General features: G+C 41.4%; 1 protein-coding gene across 2 annotated transcripts in view; it reads left to right on the plus strand.

Moving 5' to 3' along the window:
* The window catches only part of LOC132822957 (tyrosine-protein kinase HCK-like), a 93,405-nt gene that overhangs the window by 36,512 nt on the left and 33,539 nt on the right, over positions 1 to 23,354 (plus strand). For both annotated transcript variants that reach the window (XM_060836403.1, XM_060836401.1), the window contains exons 6-9: positions 3,225 to 3,328; positions 5,231 to 5,380; positions 7,162 to 7,314; positions 14,694 to 14,876. In XM_060836403.1, the coding sequence (XP_060692386.1) occupies positions 3,225 to 3,328; positions 5,231 to 5,380; positions 7,162 to 7,314; positions 14,694 to 14,876 (590 nt within the window). The remainder of the gene's footprint in view (positions 1 to 3,224; positions 3,329 to 5,230; positions 5,381 to 7,161; positions 7,315 to 14,693; positions 14,877 to 23,354) is intronic.

Below are 23,354 nucleotides of genomic sequence, written 5' to 3' on the forward strand. Positions count from 1 at the left end.
GGGATATCATAGCAATTACCAACACATGCTCAAGGATGGATAGGACTGGTAGCTTAATGTTCCAGGATACAAATGCTTCAGGAAGGACAGAAACGGAGGCAAGAGAGGAGGGAGAGTGGCCTTTTTAATAAGGAATAACATTACAGCAGTACTTAGGGAGGATATTCCTGGAAATACATCCAGGGAAGTTATTTGGGTGGATATGAGAAATAAGAAAGGGATGATCACCTTTATTGGAATTGTATGATAGACCCCCTAATAGTCAGAGGGAAATTGAGAAAGAAATTTGTAAGATTATTTCAGTTATCGGTAAGAGTAATAGGGGGATTTTAACTTTCCAAGCATAGACTGGGACTGCCATTGTGTTATGGGTTCCGATTGAGAGGAAGTTAAGTGTGTACAGAGAAGTTTTCTGATTCAGTATGTGGATGTACCTACTAGAAGGTGCAAATCTTGGCCTACTCTTGGGAAATAAGGTAAGGCAGGTGACAAGTGTCAGTGGGCGAGCACTTTGGGGCCAGTGACCATAATTCTATTAGTTTTAAAATAGTGATGAAGGATAGACAGGATCTAAAAAGCTCAAGTTCTAAATTGGAGGAAGCTAATTTTGATAGTATTAGGCAAAACTTTCAAAAGCTGAATGGGGACAGGTGTTTGCAAGTAAAGGGACAGCTGGAAAATGGGAAGCCTTCAGAAATGCGATAACAAGAGTCCAGAGACAGTATTCCTGTTACGATGAAAGGAAAGGCTGGTGGGGAATGCTGGATGACTAAAGAAATTGAAGGTTTGGTTAAGAAAAAGCATATGTCCTGTATAGACAGGATAGATCAAGTGAATCCTTAGAGTATAAAGGCAGTAGAAGTATAATTAAGAGGGAAATCAGGAGGGCAAAAAGGGGACCTGGGATAGCTTTGACAAATAGAATTAAGAAGAATGTGAAGGGTTTTTACAAATACATTAAGGACAAAAGGGTAATGAGGGAGAGAATAGGGCCCCTCAAAGATCAGTAAGGCAGCCTTTGTGTGGAGCTGCAGGAGATTGGGGAGATACTAAATGAGTATTTTGCATCAGTGTTTACTGTAGAGAAGGGCACGGAAGATCTAGAATGCAGGGAAATAGATGGTGAAAAATGTCCATATTACAGAGGAGGTAGTGCTGGATGTCTTGAAACGCATTACAGTGGACAAATCCCCAGGTTCTGATCAGTTGTACTCTGGGAAGCTAGGGAAGTGATTACTGGGCTCCTTGCTGAGATATTTGTATCATCGATGGTTAGAGGTGAGGTGCTGGAAGACTGGAGGTTGGCCAACTGTTTAAGAAAGGTGGTAAGGACACACCAAGGACAATAGACTGGTGAGACTGCTATCGGTGGTGGGCATGTTGGAAGGAATCCTGAGGGCCAGGATATACATGTATTTGAAAAGGCGCTGACTGATTAGGGATAGTCAGCATTATATTCTGCATGGGAAATCATGTCTCCCAATCTTAGTTTTTTTTTGAAGTAGTAATAAAGAGGATTGGTGAGGCCAGAGCAGTGGATGTGGTCCTCTGGGTTCTCCATGCAACACTAGTTAGCAAGATTAGCTCTTATGGAATACAGAGGCAACTAGCCATTTGGATACAGAACTGGCTTAAAGGTAGAAGACCACCCTTGTGGTGGTGGAGGGTTGTTTTTCAGACTGGAGGCCTGTGACCAGTGGAGTGCCTCATGGATTGATACTGGATCCTCTACTTTTATTTTATATAAATGATTTGGATGTGAGCATGAGATACAGTTAGTAAGTTTGCAGATGACCTCAAAATTGGATGTGCATTGGACAGTGAAGAAAACTACCTCCCAGATTACAAGGGGATCTGGACCAGATGGGCCAATGGGCTGAGAAGTGGCAGTTGGAGTTTAATTCCGCTAAATGCGAGTTGCTGCAGTTTGAGAAAGCAAATCTTAGCAGGACTTATACACTTAATGATAAGGTCCTAGAGTGTTGCTGAACAAAGAGACCTTGGAGTGCAGGTTCATAGCTCCTTCAAAGTAGAGTTGCAGTTAGATAGGATAGTGAAGAAGGCATTTGGTATGCTTTTCTTTATTGGTCAGAGTATTGAGTACAGGAGTTGGGAAGTAATGTTACAGCTGTCCAGGACATTGGTTAGGCCACTTTTGGAATATTGCATGCAATTCTAGTCTCCTTCCTATTGAAAGGATGTTGTGAAACTTGAAAGGGTTCAGAAAAGATTTAGAAGGATGTTGCCAGAGTTGGAGGATATGAGCTTTTAGGGGGAGGTTGAATTGGCTGTGGCTGTTTTTCCCTGGAGCGCCAGAGGCTGGGGTGTGACCTTATATATCCTTTATAAACATCAAGAGGGGAATGGATAGGGTAAATGGACAGAGTCTTCCCTGGGGCGGGGGGAGTCCAGAACTAGAGGGCATAGGTTTAAGGTGAGAGGGGAAAGCTGTTAAAGAGACCCACAGGGCAACTTTTTCACGCAGAGGGTGGTACGTGTATGGAATGTGCTGCCTGGGGAAGTGGTGGAGGCTGGTACAATTGCAACATTTGAAACGCGTCTCGATGGGTATATGAATCAGAAGGGTGTGGAGAGAGATGGGTCTGGTGCTGGCAAGTGGGACTAGATTTTAAGTTGGGATATCTGGTTGGCACAGATGAATTGGATGGAAGGGTCCGTTTCAGTGCGGTACCACTCTGACTCTGTTCACAATGGAACTGTTAACAGTACTGAATAAACCTTTCATCAAAGCTGCCTATGCCCATTTTTTTAAAATAAAAGTACTGCCCTTTTCTTTTTGCAAAATGATTTCACACAAAGCCCACATTGCTATTTGAAGATTTTAAATGTGATCATTTACTGAAGAAACCTTGTAATTCTAGCACAATGAAACAACAGAATTCAGACCAAATGTGTGCACTTGCCTGTAAGTCAGAAGTCCACTCCAAGACTAGTACACTTTAGAATAGCACTGATCACCTTCTGTATAAGGAGTACCACCATTCAGATGAGATTTTGAACGAAGGTTTCATCTATCAGTTCAACTGACTATCAAAACACTTTCCTCGTTTTGATACCAAGAAGTTGACTAATTTGATTGCAGATATTACTATTTAATTAATTGCATTTAAGTAGTCTCGGATATACTGAGAAATTCAAGAAAGTGAAATAATAATCAAAGATTTTGTTTTCTTTACTAACTCAATGCTGTGTATTCTTCAAAGATGGTTCTTCAAAGGTGTCAGTAGAAAGGATGCAGAGAGACAGCTTTTGGCATCCGGAAATAAAGTTGGCTCGTTTATGATACGAGACAGTGAAACAACCAAAGGTGAGAATTTTGAAATGTGGTTTAGAATAACAACATACTAGGGGAACTTTACTATGTTAATGTACTGTATAATTTTTGTTACATCCTGGTTAGAAGAAACCTTATTCCTAACTTTCTTTTGCTATACAAGAAATCGGCAATATTACGGCTCAGTGTTTAGCAGTGCTGCCTCTCAGCGCCAGGGATCCGGGTTTGATTCCAGCCTCGGGTGACTGTGTGGAGTTTGCATGTTCTCCCTGGTTTCCTCCCACGGCCCGGGTTTACTCTGGTGCTCTGGTTTCATCCCACAATCCAAAGATGTTCAGGTCAGGTGAATTGGCCATAGTGCCCATAGTGTTCAGGGATGTGTAGGCTAGGTGCATTAGTCAGGGGTAGATATAGGGTAGGGGAATGAGTCAGGGTGGGTTACTCTTCAGAGGGTCAGTGTGGGCCAAAGGGCCTGTAACTACACTGTAGGAATTCTAATTCTAAAACTTTGAATGTAAGATGTTGATGCAAAACATTTCATCAGTATGCACTATCTATTCTGTCTCTGTCCTTGATCTGGTATGCATATGCTCACAGAACAGAAATATATTGAGGAATTACAGAGGGAAGATTGTGGGGCACAGGTTGTTCTATCCCCCAGACAGAAAGTTGACTGACACTCTAAACAAGGCTGCCTAATAACCATAATGTGCTGTGGGTGAGCTAAATTAGTGGATAATACCAGGAGTATTGTGTGCAGTTTGGACCACCATATCTGAAGGATGTTCTGATTATGGAAGAAGTGCAATGATTGATTTACCACACTGATTCCCAGAATGGCAGAACTGATGTATCAAAAGAGACAGGATCTGTTGAGACTATATTCAGTGGCATTCAGAAAAGTGAGGAGGGGTATCTTGTGTAAACCTGTAAAATTCAAACAACACTGCACAGGGTAAACACAGGAAGGGTATTTCCTACCCTTGGAGAGTCCAGAGCCAGAGTTCTCAATCTAAGCATTTAGGGTAGGCCATTTAGGAATGGTGAGGGGTAATCTTTTCACCCAGTGAATGGTGGATCTGTAGAATTCTCTTCCACAGAATGGGGTAGAGGTCAAGACATTTAAATGTGTTGAAAAAGGACTTTGATCTCTTTAGCCCTAAGAACTATATCTAAGGGCATGGGGGAAAAAGTAGAAATGGAACTGCATGATGAGCCATGATCATATTGAAAGGTGGACTAGACTCCAAGGGCCAAATGGCCTTACTCTGCTTCTGTTTTCTACATTTCTGTTTCGATCGTGGGAGGTCTTCCCCTCAGTGGCAGGAAGTCCTAACATCTCAAGTTACCAGAAAACTTGGTTGACGGCTCCAAAAGCCCTGGCAGCGTCAGAGCTCTGGAGATGGTATGGCTCGGACTACAACAAATCCCAAATTTAGTAAGACTGGCCACCTTGGAGGGGTTGATTTTAAATACCTCAAAGGGAGGAAAGAAGGAATTACTTCCTTCTGAGTTAGGGCACGCTCTGAATCGTACCTCCTGTTTTAAGAGTGTATTGAAAATAAAAGGCTGCCTGCCTGTCCACACCAACTATTATTTAAAGCATAAGTAGGGAAATATCAGGGTAAAGTGAGCTCCGATGATCCTTGATTCTTTATTTATAGGTGGGTAGAAAGAAGATGGACTGTCCTTTTCAGCACTCGCTCTCTTATGGTTGAGCTCGGGAGTGGGTAGGAAGATGGTTGACTGGGCACCCTCATCATTTCACATGTTGAAAACACACCTTGTGGGAATATGTAATATCCAGCTCTCTGTTAATACCCATCTCTATTTTTCAAATGTCGTTGGATGAAGTAACTGTTAAAATTAAGAAAAATGATTGTCACAATGGTATGCATTTGTAGTTTTGAAATCTTCCTTTGTTTGTAATTTTAGGTAGCTATTCTCTCTCTGTTCGAGATTTTGACCCTTCGTTGGGTGACACTGTGAAGCATTACAAAATACGTACTCTGGACAATGGTGGCTTTTACATCTCACCTCGGATAACATTCACCACTTTAAACAACCTGGTCAGCCATTATAAAAGTGAGTATTGTCACATTTGTGAAACAGTCTTCTATGCCCTCAGGCTTAGTGCTGCAGAGTCCTTGTGTACCAGTTATTTATCTGAAATTCCTTTACTGATCATCTCTTCAGTGCAAATGTGACCCAAATTAAACAAATAGAGATGTACGGCATGGAAACCGACTCTTTGGTCGGCAGGAATGAGTTTGGCCAAAGATCTGGCCAAATAGTGTATGGAGGAATGCCAGGTTCGACTGCATTTCCATGATTTATGAACTACAAATGGGAATCAAGTTGAAGGTAAAGCCGAGCAAGATCTGGGCCTGACCTATTGTTTTCTGTTTTTAAACAATATAAAATAAGGTTTTTCCCCCATTCTGTTTCTGAGCAATATATTTTACATTTTAAGTTCTAGAGTAAGCTGAATTACTAGTTCTGCTCCTAATAATCTGTAAACAAACTAATTCTGGATCCTACAGTTTTTGTGCTTGGATCACGTATTCCACACAGGCATGTGGTGTTTAGTCTTGGGTAATCTCCTGTGAAAACCCATTACTGTGCCACTACTAAAATGTCTGAGGGGTCATAGTTGATGCAGGTGACCACTAGCACCGAATGGTGTTGTCAATACCTGCCTAAATTTCTCCATCACACTCACTCAATGGATCCAGAGTATCTGCCATCTGTGTATAAAATGAATGGTTCTGACCTGCAATTGCTGACCTGAGCATTCATTTCATGAATGCTGACCAAAGTATATCTTGTTACCTTTATAGCCTGAAAAGCTGACAAATTGTATTGGCAGATTAATGTGTTGTGTATTATGTAGTGGCATGTTCATATTCATATGAAACATTTATTGTAAGGTATACAGGAGATCTGTTAGTTACTAATGTTAAGAGCATGCTACATCAATAATAAAAATCTGGCACTTTACAAGCAGCATAATAGATTGGTATAATCGTTTTGTGGGAGGTTAAATCTGTGTAAATGTGATGCATATTCTGATAGAAGAAAGTAATGTGTTATACAAGCTGCCTGGTATAAAAGCATGGACTATGTGAAAGACTGTTCAGAGTGGTAACGTAAACACCCAAGAGAAATAAAACCTGCAGATACAGGTCTGTCCTTGTCCAAATTTAGATCCTTCTTATTAGAAGGGAAGTGGTGACATATTGGTAATGTTCAGTAATCCAAAGCCTCAGGCTGACAGTGGGTGTTGGTGGGTTCAATTCCCACCGTGGCAGATGGTGAAACGTAAAGTTTCTTTTTAAAAAGCTGGAATGGTGTAACCACTGTTGATTGTTTCAAAGAAAAAAAAGGCCATTTGGTTCACTAATCCTTTTTTTTTAAAGGAAGGAACTCTGTACTCCTTGCCTGATTTGTCCTACCCATGACGGTTGATCCACAGCAATGTGAATGACTCTTAACTGACCTGTCAGCAATTGGGAATTGGTAATAAATGTTGACCTAGCTCGTGACACCCCCATCCCATGAGTGAATTGCAAGCAGGAATAAATCACTTGACCCCTTCAATCTGCTTAATAAGGTCAGCTGACCTACATCATCTACCTACCCCAATAATCTTTTGGTCCTTGCTTGTCAAGACAATATCTACTTCTGCCCTAAAAAAACTCCCAAGCTTCTGCATTCACCAAGTACCGTTTCAAAGAATTGTAACCATCTTAAGACAGAGGTGATGACACTTTCTTAATGGATGGCCCCTTATCTTAGCTCAAGTTTTATGACCATAATCTCTAATTAAAATGTGTTCACTTAATTTTTAAAAATTATTTCAACAGAGCAAGGGGACGGATTGTGTCAGAAACTTACAAAACCTTGCATCAGCGAAAAGCCTCAGAAACCATGGGAAAAAGATGCCTGGGAAATTCCAAGAGATTCCCTCAGATTGGATAAAAAGCTTGGGGCTGGGCAATTTGGAGAAGTATGGTTGGGTAAGTAAAACCTATAATCTTACATTTTTGAGCTTCTGACTTACTCCTATTAAAGGAAGTACAAAGCAAAAAACTCAACTGAAGGCAACCACAATTGTTCCTGTAATGACTGAGATGCTTGTAAAAGACTAAAGTACAAGACAGCTGCCATTTTACAACAGCGTGAATGCTTGATCACCACTAACATAATGTGCACTTGCTGAATCACTGTCAATCATTGCCCACTTAATGGAATGAGAATAAAAGTCTGGGTTGTCCTGGAATTAAAGTCAAGATCTGAAATTTGGAGTTGGATTTCCCTAACGTTCAGTATTTCGATAGTAGTCATGTGTGGTTCTGCTCCAGGCTCAGAATTACACCAGTGGCTTCTATTGCTCAAGAACCTGAACTGTCAAGTTCTTGTCATTACATTACTGCCATGCAGCAGTACCAGGCATACCTAACAATGAGGTGTCAATCTGGTAAAGCTATCAAAGCTAGATTACTTTGCATCAGTTTTCACGGTTGAAGACAGCAGCATACTGGAACTTCGAGAGCTAGGCAGTGGGGGTGAGTGTAGTTGTCATCACTAAGAGGAAGGTGCAGGACAAGCTGAGATGTTGGAATGTGGAAAAAATCACCTGGATTGGATGGACCACACCCCAGGTTGCCAAAGTAGATTGTGGAGGCACCGGTGGTGATCTTTCCAGAGGACAGGAGTAGAACACCCAATTTTAAGAAGGGAGGGAGGCAGAAGCTGTGAAATTATAGGCTGGTTAGCCTGACCTCAGTCATTGGTAAAATTTTCAAGTCCAGTAGTAAACATGAGATTGCTGAGTACTTGGAAGTGCATGGTAAAATAGGGCTGAGTCAGCATGGTTTCATCAAGAGGAGCTCATGCCCGACACATCTGTTAGAATTCTTGGAGGAAGTAACAAGCAAGTTATCGAAGAGCCAGTGGATGTGATCAATTTGGATTTCCAGAAGGTCTTTGTACACGAGACTTTAAATAAAGTTGGTGTTAAGGACAAGGTACTGGCAGAATGTAGGGATAAAGAGGTCTTTTTCAAGATGGCATCTGGTGGAGTTCAGTTTATTGGGACCAGAAATATTTGCATTATATGTTAGGTATCTGGACAAAAGTACTTGAGGGCACTGTTGCTAAGTTTGCACATGGCACAAAGATGGATGGAGGGGGCAGGTTGTGTTGAAGATGTGAGGAGGCTGCAAAAGGATGTGAACAGGCTAAGAGGGAGGCCTTGTCAACATTCCAGCAATAATACTGAAGACTTGTGCTTCAGAACCTGTTGCATCCCTTGCCAAGCTGTTCCAGTAACATTACAAAAGTGGCATCTACCTGACCATGTGGAAAATTGTTCAAGTGTGTTCTGCACCCAAATCAGGACAAATCCAATTCCACCAGTTACTGTCCCATCTCTCTGCCTACAGCATGTGGACTATAGTCAAGACTGCTCAATATAATTTTCTGAACTGCAACTCGAAACAGGCACTAGGTTTCTCCTAGCAACACCCACATCCTGCAAGAGAATGTTTGTTTTTAAAAAAAGTAGGTGTCCACCTATTTTGAATGTGCTTCCCTGACCCCTGTCGTCCAGATAGACCACCTCCACTCCCCATTCTGCTGTTCTAAACCCCCATACACCCCTACACACTAACAGAATAAAGACAGAGACCCCTTGTCCTCACCTACCACCCCACCAGTCTCCGCATCCAATGTATCATCCTTAAGCACTTCTGCCCACTCCAGTTAGACCCCACCATCAAGAACACCTTTCCCTCCCCACTCTCTCTGCCTTCTGCAAGGACTGGTCCTTTTACCAGTCCTTGGTTTGTGGCACTCTCCCCACTGAAGGGCGGCACAGTGGATAGCACTGCTGCCTCACAGCGCCGGAGACCCAGGTTCAATTCCTGCCTCAGGCAACTGTCTGTGTGGAGCTTGCACATTCTCCCTGTGTCTGCGTGGGTTTCCTCCGGATGCTCCAGTTTCCTCCCATAGTCCAAAGATGTGCAGGTTAGGTGAATTGGCCATGCTATATTACCCGTAGTGTTAGATGAAGGGATAAATGTAGGGGAATGGGTCTGGGTGGGTTGCTCTTCAGAGGGTCAGTGTGGACTTGTTGGGCTGAAGGGCCTGTTTCCACACTGTAATCTAATATGAACCCCAATACCTTCCCCTGCAACTGTAAAAGATGCAAAACCTGTCAGTACACTACCTCCATCCAGGCCCACATACAATCCTCCTAGATGAGACAGAAGTTCACCTGCCTCTCCTCCAACCTAGTTTACTGTATCTGGTTGCTCCCGTATCTGTGATCCTCTCTACATCATCCAGTGAAACCAAACTTGGCACGTTTTGCTGAGCATCTCAGCCGGACCTACAGGAGTCAGCCTGACCTCCCAGTCACTGCCCATTTTAATTCCCCCTCCCACTCCTTTTTCCGACATGACCGTCCCCGGCCTCCTCCTATTGCCACAGTGAATCAGACCGTAAATTGAAGGAACAACCCCATATCTTTCACCTGGGCCGACTTTAGCCCGGAGGACTCAAAATTTGAGTTCTCCAATTTCAAATAACCTCTCTCCCCATCCCCTGACTCCCTTCCCAGCCCCTCCCTCCCATTCCTCTGACCTGTCCCATCCCTTCCAGCTACCAACCGGAGTCATTTTTCCCATCGACTAACCAGGTCGTACCCTCTACCTGTGATCACCTGTCCATACCTCACCACTCTTTTTCTGCCCGCCTCACTTAATCTGCAATTCCACTTCCACCCACCCACAGTCCTGAAGAAGGGTTACACTCGAACATAAACTTATCCACTTCCTGATGCTGCCTGGCTTACTATGTTCTTCTAGCCTCCTGCTTTCTACCTCTCCGCCCATTGGCCCATCTGATCAAGATCCCGTTGTAATCTGAGATAACGTTCTTTGCTGTCCACTACACCTCCAGTTTTGGTGTCATCTGCAAACTTACTAATTATACCTCCTATGTTCACATCCAAAACATTCATATAAATGATGAATAGTAGTGGACCCAGCTTTCTACCTCCTTTCTACCTCTGAAATATCGACCATCTCTTTTTGAATTCTTTAGAATATCACTTGCAAGGCCAACATTAGTTGCCCAACCCCAATTACCTTTTAACTGAGTTGACCATTCGGCCATTTCCGAGGACAGTCAAGGGTTAGCCACGTTATTGAGAGTCTAGATCATGCGTAGGTTTCACTAGGTATGGATGCAGACTTACTCCCCTGGATGCATTTTGTACCGGATGGATTTTAACAATCGGTGAGTAATTTCATGGTCACTCTTTCTGAGAGCTTTTAAATTCCAACTTTTTGACAGTAATTCACTTCAAAGGCCATTAATTACCATGTTGGGACTGGACCCCAAGTTGCCAGATATTATTTGGACCTCCTGATTACAAGCTCAGTAACATTTATCATGAAACCACCATGTTCCCCTGTGTATTAATAATACTGCCTGGGAGACACAGGAGACACTCCCACCAAATGAGGCATTAAGTCTCTGGTATTGTCCAAGTTGGCTCTGCTTGGGATAGCGTATGGCAGAAATGTACTTTCCCTTTTTTGAATCAGGAGTTGGAGAGCATAGAAACAGACCCTTCGGTCCAACTTGTCCATGCTGACCAGATATCCTAACGTAATCGAGTCACATTTGCCAGTACTTGGTCCATATCCCTTTTAAAGCCTTCCTATTCATATACCCATCCAGATGCCTTTTTAAATGTTGTAATTGTATCAGCCTCCATCACTTCCTCTGGCAGCCTATTCCACACACTCCTCACCCTCTGCATGAAAAGTTGTCCCTTGGGTCTCTTTAGTATCTTTCCTCCCCCTCACCCTTAAACTATGCCCTCTAGTTCTGGACTCCCTCACCCCAGGGAAAAAACCTTGTCTATTTATCCTATCCAAGCCCCCCCATGATTTCATAAACCTCTATAAGGTCACCCCTCAGCCTCAAACGCTCCAGGGAAAACTGCTCTAGCCTATTCAGCCTCTCCCTATAGCTCAAATCCTCCAGTCGTGGAAACATCCTTGTAAATCTTTTCTGAACTCTTTCAAGTTTCACAATATCCTTTCAATAGGAAGAAGACTAGAATTGCATGCAATATTCCAAAGTGGCCTAATCAATGTCCTATACAACCACAACATGATCTCTCAACTCCTATACTGGATGCTCTGACCAATAAAGGCAAACATACTAAACACCACTTTCACTATTCACCCGAAACTCTACTTTCATGGAACTATGAATCTTTACTTCAAGGTCTCTTTGTTCAGCAACACTCCCTAGGACCTTACCATCAAGTGTATAATTCCTGCTCTGATTTGCTTTACCAAAATACAGCACCTCACATTTGTCTAAACTAAACTCCATCTGCCACTCCTCAGCCCACTGGTCCATCTGGTCACGATGTCAATGTAATGAGGTAATCTTCACTGTCCATACACCTCCAGTTTTGGTGTCATCTGCAAGCTTACGAACTATACCTCTTGTGCTCGCATTCAAATCATTTTTATAAATGGATGCAGCAGTGATCCTGTGACACTCTAATGGTTACAGGCCTCCAGTCTGAAAGATGCCATGCAAGAATTTTTTTTTAAAAAAACTACATTGAAGAAACTAGCAGGAAACGTACCACCAAGCTACACTAACACCAACTGGCCACCAAAAGACACGACGAACAATCACTGGTTTCTATATATACAGACAAAGGAGGACACCACTTTGACAGGGACAACACACACCTCTGAGGACAGGTAAAACAAAGACATGCATGTGAATACTTAAAGGCATGGCATTCTAACCAGAACTCCATCAATACACACACCGATTTAGATCCTACCTACCTTCTCTTGAAAAAGAAACTGGAGATGACATCATCCACCTTAAGAAACCAAGACCCTATAAATAGGGAGGTGGGAACATACCACCAGCACTTTACTGGAGGTTCCCACTGATGATATTACCTAGTCATGGCGATGAAATGTCTGAAAACAGTCCTTCAAGCTCAGCGAGCTAACTTACCATCAACCTGAGTTACAAGTCTTCTCAAATTGCTAACATACAGCATGTAAAGTGACTTCTTTATGTGCTGTAAGCTTTCTATGATTTTATTCTCAAAGACTTAATGACACTCTTGGAATGAATGTCAACCTTGATTTTTCAGAGTTTATGGTTGTGCCTCAGACTAGAGATCATCAGCCTCTGCTGATGCCAGTAACTATATTGTAAACAAGGTTTTTAAAGTAACAACAGACGTGATCCATTATTTGGAAATGGCTTCCAATGCGGCTACTATCAGACTTTGTTTGACTGAATACAAAGCAGATCATTGAGGTGAAGTTCTCCAAATTTTCAGACTGTCCTTGAGTTAAGCTGGAGGAGAGTGTTACTGTATCAAGCTATTCTTTCAGTTCTTTTTTTGTTTTAAAATCTAGAGGGCATAGGTTTAAGGTGAGAAGGCAAAGATTTAAAAGGCATCTGAGGGGCAGCTTTTTAAAGAAGAGGGTGGTATGCGTTTGGAATGAGCTGCCAGTGGAAGTGGTGGAAACTGACAAAATTGTAAACATTTTTAAAAGGCATCTGGATGGGTTTATGAATAGGAAGGGTTTAAGAGGGATATGAACCAAATGCTGGCAAATGGGACTAGATTTATATAGGATATCTGGTTGGAATTGATGAGCTGGACTGAAGTATCTGTTTCCATGCTGTACAATTCTGACTCTATCTATTTTTGTTTTAGCTTTTCAGCATCTGTGGGCAACTTTTTTTTTTAAATACAGGGGCGATGACTACTGTGTCATTGTTTTGTTTGCACTAATTCCCTCCTTAGGGTAAAGATTTGCCTGAATAATAGTGGAAAATACCAAAATGTCTTCCACATATTTGAAAGACATTGCTTAAATCTAAAGAAGGTACAAATGAAAATTATTAAAAATGTATAAGCTGATTATGACCATAATGCCTTTTGGAGAGCAGTGAAGAATGATTGATTGATTGATTCCAGACTGATACCTTGTTGCCCTGTGAAGTTTTGTTGTTTTGAGTTAATAAGAACTCTGCTTGTGGAAAAAGAATCTTGCGTTTTACCGCTGAATGGAGTCCTGACTTTGATTCCCATCGCAGATGACCAAATTGAAGTGCAATTAAATCTGGGATTAAAGGCTAGTCTAATGGCAACTGGGTAACAGATGTCAATCATTGGAAAGTGCATCTAATTTATTAATGCACTTTTGAGAAAGAGCAATCTACTGTTTTTTTTTCTTTAAACTGGTCTGTCCTACATCTGATGCCAGGCTCTCAGAAGTATGGTTGACTCTTAACAGTCCCTTTTGAAATGACTTGGCAAACTACTTAGTTTGAGGGCAAGGAGGATTGTGCAACAATGCCAACCTTGTCAATGATGCCAACGTCACTCAAGAATACAGGAAGAAAAGTATGTTCGTAGTTATTTATCATCTCCACTCATCATTAATGAGAAGGTGTTGAAGCTCAGTGACTAATGTCACTGCTTCTGGGTGAAAGATCCTATGCCCTAGTCTACGATTTATTGGCTGTGGAAGAAATGCTCATGTCCAATGTCAACAAGCTGGTGACCAGCCTGTTAATCCTATGAAGATACACCAATAGAGAAAGTGGGACACATTCCTGGTCAGCCATGTGATGGAAAGAAACTGGGGTCTATGCTATCATCACTATTCTTAGTTCTAATCCATAGCATGTGTGTGAATGTGTATGTTGTCACAGCAGCTTTGATCTGTTGGGAGACAGTTGTCTCAGTTGCCTAGACTACCAGTGTCAATCAGATTGGTGCTAACAGGATTGGATTTGACCCTTGTTCCAGCTGGGATAGATTCCAGACCTTCCTTCCTTTTCCCTACCCATGGTTGGTCTGTCTTCAGGCAGAGGATTTTTAAAAATAAATCTTTCCAACATTTCACTGCTATCCCTTCAAAGAGGAAAAAAAAGTGCATGCAAAGATGTGGATCAGGCATTCTAAGTCAGCTGGAAGGTTGGAGTTTTCCTCCAGGGGAAACTGCAGAGCAGCACTAATGGTAACTTGACTGTTCTCCAATAATTTCTGGAAAATAGCCAAGAATTTTTTTGAAAAGCTGTCGTTACCTTTGCTAGGAGGAAGTGTATTTGTTTATTAAGTTCAAAGACCCAGTGAAGTAAGAAAATGTCCTGTGACTCAAAGATGCACACTAGCAATCTGCAGTTACCAAATTTAAGATAAACCTTGAAGTCAGTTGAGCACGGTTTCTGTGAAGAAAATGTAATAAGTAATCCTGACGCTCTCTTTGAAAGTTGAAATTCAGACTTTGCTGATGGGACAAATATTTAACTTTTTCAGCTACATATAACAACCATACCAAAGTCGCTGTGAAAACTATGAAACCGGGCAGCATGTCTGTGGATGCCTTCCTCATGGAAGCTAACCTCATGAAGTCTCTTCAGCATGATAAGCTGGTACGGCTTAATGCTGTGGTAACAAAGGAAGAACCGATATACATCATTACAGAATACATGGCCAAAGGTAATATGCTGCTACTATTTATACAGCTCTTTCTTGCTTTCAGTTGTTTTGAAAATCTTTGGGTTCAGTGATGATACCATTCCTGAGGGAGGTTTGCAGGACTTTGTATAATTGTATTTGCTCCAATTTCTTCACAATACTTACTAGGCTTTGTTCTGCATGTGTGCTTATTTTTGAAGATTTAATCCAGTATGTTCACCCTTGCAGCTCACATCTACTTCTACCAGGTTTAATTACTTGACTGTTCTGAAATATTGCAATTTCTGGGTAACCAACTGATGTTTGTCAGGCAACTGGAGATTTTCAGTTCAAAGCAAGCCACTTTCCATTGTGGTTTTATCAATGTGCAAACATAGTATGGGCATTGTTATCCTTCATATGCACTGCCTACTGCTAAATATTCTCATGTCTTTTCAATTTCGTTCATAATTCAAACAGATTGGCTCCTTGACATCGCTAGTTTGAATTTCTTTGTAATCTTGAATGATCTCATGACAGAAAAATTAGACATTCAGGCCTCCCACTGCCTGTTCACACCAGACTCCTTTTTCTGGACACACACAGGCTGCTGGCTAGCAGTTCAATTATTGGTGACTCCAGGGACCATCAAAGAGATTATCTGTTTCCACCTCTGCAACATTGACCAAAACTATCTGTCTCGGTGTACACAATACAACCTCGATTATTCAAACATCAATTATCCGACTTTAGGATTATCTGAACAGGATCTCACGATTCTGTAAAAATGGCATTAGACAACTTAGTATTCAGTTATCAATTAAACGGCTTAATGGCGTGCATTGTGGGATAACTGAGAAATGTCCGATAACAACTACTCAAATTACCGCTTGTTAATGATTGGATCGGTTATCTGTTAAACGGCATTAAGGTGTGCATTGCCGGACAACCAAGAAATGTTCAGATAACTGGCACTCATAAATTACCGCTTGTTTACAATCAGATCAATTATCTGAACAAAATATTCCCTGCCCGTCTTGCTCAGATAATCGAGGTTCTACTGTATCTGCATTACCTCAAAACTTGGCTATTCTGTTTTCTGTGCTCTACCCTTGAGATCGTACAAAACACATGTTTTAATGTACTAAGTCCCATTCACACATCACCCAGCTTGCTGACCTCTATTTGGATTGTTTTCGATGGACTCGATGGGCCGAATGGCCTTACTTCCACTCCTATGTCTTATGGTTTTCAAAGTTCTCATCCTTGCTTTAAAATTGTTGCATGGCATCACCCTTTCCTGCCTTTAATTTACTGCAACTGCTACAACCCATTGAAATATCTCTGTTCCTCCAATCGTGGTCTCTTGCATATCCTTGATTTTTAATTAAACCACCATGGACAGCCATAACTCCAGTTGCCAGATAATTAAACTTCCCCATCTCATCTTCCTCTCCTCCTTTTGAAATGTTCCATAAATTACCTCTTTAATCTAGCCTTTGGCCATCAGATTGAAAATCTCCTTGCATGCCTCCATTTCAAAATTTGTTTGATAACACTCCTGTAAAGGGCAATATTTGCATACCCGCTGTGGTTTGTGGTTGTAACACCCTTTATGGAAGATGGCCACCAATCCCAATATGCTTTAAATAAAAATTTTATACCTTTCTTAGAATTTATGGAAATTATTTATATAGTTTACAAATCAGAAAATAAGTAATGAATAATACTTCAGGTGTTTTGAGAACAAAACTTTTGTTAGCCATTTCATTACCAGTTATGCCTGAGAATCGTGTTACTAAATTTAGCCTCAATAAATCAGAACTCTATGAATATTCCATGGAAAAACATTGTTTTGAATTGTGTACTTTGCGAATACCACTGTGCCAAAGCAGTGTGTTTTAAATCTTCAATTGTGCTTATGAGAGAGCAATTCGATTGCATGTATGAAATAAAAGATTTTATCAGCCATGACTTGTGGAAGTGTTTAAAAGTGGTCCCTAGGCTCCAGAGGGTTGTTCTGTTGTTAGAGAGATGACTGATGGTGAGTTTATTGTGCAGGTCATAGTGAGGGACAAGAGGCAAAGTCATGAAGGTGTGACAACCTCAGACAATGTGGGAATTGACCTTCCCACTGTTGGTGTCACCTTACATTGCAAACCAGCTGTCTAGTGCACAGAGCTAACCAGCCTCCGGTGTCAATAGAACAGTAATAGTGTGCTTTGGTACAATGTTGCTTTATTTAAAGTCACGCCATTGAGAAGTGTCAGAAGCTGCTCGCCTTATTTGATAACTGTAATGGTGTTTATTGCACATAACAAGTGCATGTCAACAAAGCATTCATGTTAACACACTCCGGCTGATACCATCTGAGTTTTTGATGTGTGGCTGTTTTGCAATAAAATTCAGCAACTGCATACTCCCACATACTGTATATCGTAACTTGAAATTTAATGGAGTCGGCTACAGAATGAAGGGATTTGGGAGAGTTTGTCAATGAATCACAAAGCTAACTTCCTAGTTCATTGGGTAATAGGGAAGGCATGTGGAATGTTGGCCTTTATTTCAAAGGGAATGGAATGGAAGGGAGGATTTTCTAAAACTATACGAGGTGTTAGTCATACCAAGGCTGTAACACGGTATGGTTTTTGAGCCTGATATCTAAGGAAAGAAATATTGGATTGGAACGAGCAGTCTAGAAGAGGTGCACTAAGCCAACACTGGAGGAAATGTCTAATGGGGAGAAGTTGAATAAGTTGGGCCTATACTCATTGGAGTATAAAAGCATGAGAAGTGTTTTTTTTTTAACTATTCACTTGTAGGACATGGGTGTTGCTGGCTGACCAGCATTCATTGTCCATCCCTAGTTGCCCTTGAAAAGATGATGGTGAACTACTGCGGTCCACAGGCTGTAGGTTGACCAACAGTGTCTTGAGGGAAGGAATTCCTGTATTTTGACCCAGTGGCAGTGAAAGAATGGCAATATATTTCCAAGTCAGGAAGGTGAGTGGCTTCGAGGGGAACTTTAATCAGCTGGTGGTACTCCCACATATCAATTGCCCTTTTCTTCTTGATTGAAGTTGCCATGGGTTTGGAAAGTGGTGTTTAAAGATAAATTTCTGCTGAATATTGAGTCAACAGTAGTAGCAATGTGTACTGAGCCTCTGTGGTAGAGGGAGTGAATGCTTGTGGATGTAATGCCACAATATTGATATTGCTTTGTTCTGGATGGTGTCCAGTTTCCTCAGTGTTGTTGGAGCTGCACTCATCTAGGGAAGTTGAGAGTATTCCATCTTACTCCTGACTTGTGCCTTGTACCTGGTGGACAGAATTTGGGGGAGTCAGGAGGAGAGTTACTCACCATAATGTTGTTAGCCTCTGAAGTGTGCATACAAGACACTTGGAGGACTTGACTAGCTCGATGCAGAATGGTTGTTTTCCCTTATGGGAAAATCCAGGACTAGAGGGCATAGTTTCAAAACCAAGGGTCGCATGTTTAAGACACAGATGAGGAGGAATTCTTCTGAGGATAGTGAGTCTGTAGAATTCTTTACCACAAAAGTCTATTGAGGATGTGTAATTAAATACACTCAAGACTATGAGAAACTTTTTTTTTGGAGTCGGTAAGGGAATCAAGTGCTACAGGGAAAAGCTAGGAAATTGGAGTAGAGATTATCACATCAGAATAGACTCGATGGCCTATTTCTTCTTGTCTTATTCTACCCTGCTGTCTGTCTTTTTTGAGACCATAAAGAGCAGAAATTTCCCTCTGGTGTTTTCTTGTTTGTCTCAAAAGTTTATAACAACAAGAAATAAGCCAGTTGCACATTAGAAAGTCAGGCCTTTAAATTGCCATAGCCATAAAATTTCCACAGTTGGCTGGAGAAAAAAGTAAATCCATGCATTTCTTGGAGGAAGCTGTTCATTTGATGCTATGTGTAATACACTGTTTCAAAGCTGTGTTTCTCCTATGTGTAAAAAGTGAACAGTAACAGCCTGGATTTATAGAACATCTCTAACATGGAAAAATACCCTCAGGTTCCACAATAGCGAACTTGGTAAAATGCCACATTTTTCTAAAGGTGATATTAAGAACATGATCAAAGAGGTGAATTTGATGACATGTCCTCAAATCTAAGGGAGAAATTGAGGAATATTTAGCACTTTTAACCTAGGTGTAGGCCATGCAACCTCTGTATCTTGTTCCACTACATAGTTATTCCATGGGTGATCTCTTCTTTCAATTTATCTATCCGTCTCAGTTCTGTAACCTTTTTAATACCCTTCCCTAGCACAAATTTGTCACCCTTGGTTAGATTTTAATTTTTTTTTAAATTTGTTTAACAGCAACCTTATGGGGAGAGTCAACAATGCCCAGGGTTGGGAAGGAGATGGGATGTTTGTGTGGGAGGATACCATTCAACCCATTGTCTGTACTGGCTCTCTGGTCGTTTTTAACCTAGTGCCACACTCCTGACGTTTCCCGTGCATGTTGACTGATTATTTTAAATAGGTTCAATTGAGGCATTATTCCTATTTTGACCACACTTCCAGGGTGTGCATTCCAGACCCTGAATACTCTGTGTGGAAAAGGGTTTTTCTGACTTTGCGTTTTGATTGATTTAGATTTTGATTCGATTCCCTACAATATGGAAACAGGCCCTTCAGCCCAACCAGTCCACACTGACCCTCCGAAGAGTAACCCACCCAAATCCATTTCCCTCTGAAAAATGCACCTAACACTATGGGTAATTTAGCATGGCCACTTAACTTAACCTGCATGTCTTTGTACTGTGGGAGGAAACCAGAGCACCTGAAGGAAACCCACACAGACACTGAGAGAATGTGCAAACTCCACACAGACAGTTGCCCGAGGCTGGAATCGAACCCGGATCCCTGGTGCTATGAGGCTGCAGTGCGAACCACTGAGCCACCGTGCTGCCAAAATTGTTCTTTTGCAAAACAATTTAAAACTATGCCCTCTGGTTCTCAAACCATTAACCAGTTGGAAGTTTGTCCCTGTCCACTCATGATTTTAAAAACTTCTAATAACTCTTTGTTTTCCTTGGAGAGGGGAAGACTATCTCATTGACTCCAGACTTTCCTCATAAATGAAATGTCTCACCCTGGAACCATTCCCAAACCTCTTCTGCACTCGCTTCAGTCTGTTTGCATCCTTCCTATATTTTGGCACTTAGAACTGTACACACTACTCTTCCAATTAAGGTCTAAACAGTGTCTTGTGTAAGTTAATCATAGCGTCCCTGTACTTACAATCTATGCCTTTATTTATGAAGCCTAGAATATGATGTTTCAGTAACAGCTGTCTTGCAGTCCTGTGCCTTAAATGAATTGCATAAATTTCCACCCAGGTGTCTATGCTCTTGCCCACCCTTTAGAATAGTAACCTTTTTTAACAGACTCTCCATGTTCTTCTTATCGGTGGGGAAGAGGGTGATAAGCATCATCTTAGTTGTGGTGGACAGGCTGACCAATATCAGGCATGCCAGATTTGAGGTTGGGGAAGGGACTGATTAAAGACTGGTCCAGAGCCAGTCCAAAACTCTGCATGTCAGTGACTTGAAGACAGGCCTTGGGGGCTATGCCTTCAGTGTATTTACTGCAGTATAGGCCGAATGCCTACTCACTTTGCTTGACAATAAATCCAAGCTGGAGTTGACATGAAAGGTCCACGTTCCAAAAGAAATCATCTTAAATGGAGTCAATGATACATCCTTCTGTTCAGCTATTGACAAGAAGATCTGGGCCATTTAGACAAATTAGTTACTGGGGTATTCTGTCAGGGTTGCTAAATGAAACAGAAAACATGCTGTTGTACGAATCCCATTTCTCCTTTTCACTTTTTCCTTTCTTTCCTGTTTAAAATGAAGGTATTACAGTGACGTTTAATGTTTATTTTTAGAAAGCACCATCCAGTTTTCTCTATAAAGAGAATAGACTTTATTTAGGCCATCCAGGACATCCTAACGTTAAGTAGGGCAGCTAACTATTAAGGTCTAATGAACTTGTGTGAGCATCTTAAAATATTTCAAATGCCAACAAAATATAAAAATTGCTAGTAACCTATTTCCCCTAATCTTATTTGCCTGTTTCCTCACAACCTCTTTCTAAAAATTAAACTTTGACCACAGTGTCAAAGTCCTCTCTCTCTTTGTTTGTGTATACGTTGATATGTATTTGTTTTAGCTTTCAAAGCAACACACACAGCAAAGGTGCTGGGAGCAATAACTGTTGACTGAAATAAATTTGCATACAGTTCCCTTTTTTGTTGAAGTTTCATGTTGCTTCTTGTGCCTTTAGTAATTTTATTTAATGAATCATTAAAGGTAGAAGTCATTTAAATGTATAGTCACTTACCAGATATTGAATATTTTTAACTGCTTTTTTAAAACTAGATTTATTCACAACCAACCTACGGTCTCTTTACGTCTAGAATTCAATTCGCATTGGCTTTCAGTTAATGTTGTGTACTTTTAGTCCATTTTGCTCAAAAGTTGAAACACTTTGATTTCCATAATTTTCTGCATTGAATGAACGCTGGTATTGTAGCGATGCTGGATCAACTATGGGATGGCTAGTTTGGGAGAACAAGTCTTCAGCACTACAACTATTGTCTGGACTTATCTTTGCTGGATATGGCACCTTGAGCCATTTCTTGGTATGTTATGAAGTGAACAGAATTTGTTGAGAATTGACAATTTTGACATTGGTGTCCTTGTTTGGAGGTTAACTTGGATCATGCACCCATCATTGTAACGTCCAATGTCTGTTGCTATCAGGTAGTTAAGCCATATGTTATACTTGCCTTTTATTAGTCAAGGCATTGAGTTTTAAGAGCAGTGAGGTTATGTTGGAACGGTGTATAAAAAATATTGGTTAGGCTACAGTTAGCATATTGTGCAATTCTGTAAACCACATTATAGGAAGGATATGGTAGCATGGGAGAGAGTGCAGAGTGATTGCTTTGATCGGGATGGTGCCCGGGCTGAAGAGGTTTAAGAGGAGAGATTGGACAGATTAGGATGTTTTCCTTAAGAGCAGAAGAGATTGAGAGTGGACAGGATTGAGATATCTCAATTGAGAGGAATAGACAGGAAACACCTCTTTTCTCCTTCTCCCTACCCCCCACCGCCACCCCCCAACCTTGCTGAGATATTTGTATCATCAATTGCCATGGTAGGGTGGGTGACAGAAGACTGGAGGTTGGCTAATGTGATGCCATTGTTTAAGAAAAATGGTAAGGAAAAGCCAGGAACTGTAGACCAGTGAGCCTGAAGTCAGTGATGGGTAAGATAATAGAGGGGATTCTGAGGGACGGTATTTACATGCATTTCAAAAGGCAAGGACTGACCAGGGATAGTCAACATGGCATTTGCAAGGAAAATCATGTCTCAGTAACTTAATTGAACTCTTGGAAGAAGTGACAAAGAAGATTGAAAGCAGAGCGGTGGACATTGAACACCTTGCTGAAATCAATAGAGGCAACAAGGTTTCGCACAGTGGACTGGTCAGTAAGGTTAGATCACCCTGAATCCAAGGAGAACAAGCCATTCAGATGCAAAATTAGCCATTTGGCTTGAGGAAAGGAGGCAGAAGGGTGGTGGAGGATTATTTTTCAAACAGGAGGCCTGGGACCAGGATCATTGCTGGGTCCACTGATTTTCTTCGTTTGTATAAATGATTTAGAAAGGAACATGGGAGGTACAGTTAGTAAGTTTGCAGGTGACACCAAAATTGGTGATGTAGTGGACAGAGAAGGAGGATATCTCTTGAGTATGACGGGATCTTGATCAGATGGGCCAGTGGGCTGAGGAATAGTAGATGGAGTTGAATTTAGATAAATGCAAGGTGCTGCATTTTGGAAAGGCAAATCAAGGTAGGATTTATATACTTAATGTTAAGGTCCTGGGGAGTGTTGCCGAACAAAGAGACCTTGGAGTGCAGGTACATAGTTCCTTGAAAGCAGAGCTGCAGCTTGGCAGGGTAGTGAAGGTGGTGTTTGGTATATTTGACTTTATTGATCAATGCATTGAGTATAGGAGTTAGATCATGTTGTGGCTGTACAGGACATTGGTTAGGCCACTTTTGGAATACTGCATTCAATTCTGGTCTCCCTGCTGCAGAAAAGAGGTTGTGAAACTTGAATGGGTTCAGAAAAGATTTACAAATTATGTTGACAAGGTTGAAAAATTTGAGTTATTGGAGATGCTGAATAGGCTGGGGTGTTTTCCCAGAGGGTCAGAGATTGAGCGGTGAACTTGCAGAAGTTTTTATGAAGGACATCGATAGGGTGAATAGGGTTGCGGAGCCCAATATTAGGGGATATAGGTTTAAGGTGAGAGGGGAAAGATTTCACAGGGACCCAAGTGGTAACGTTTCATGTAGAAGGTGGTATGTATATGGAATGAGCTGTCAGAAGAGGTGATGGAGGCTGGTACAATATTTTAAAAGGCATCTGGATGGGTATATAAATAGGAAGGGTTTAGAGGGATATCTGCC

This window comes from Hemiscyllium ocellatum, chromosome 15, assembly GCF_020745735.1.
Source record: "Hemiscyllium ocellatum isolate sHemOce1 chromosome 15, sHemOce1.pat.X.cur, whole genome shotgun sequence".
Taxonomy (NCBI): domain Eukaryota; kingdom Metazoa; phylum Chordata; class Chondrichthyes; order Orectolobiformes; family Hemiscylliidae; genus Hemiscyllium; species Hemiscyllium ocellatum.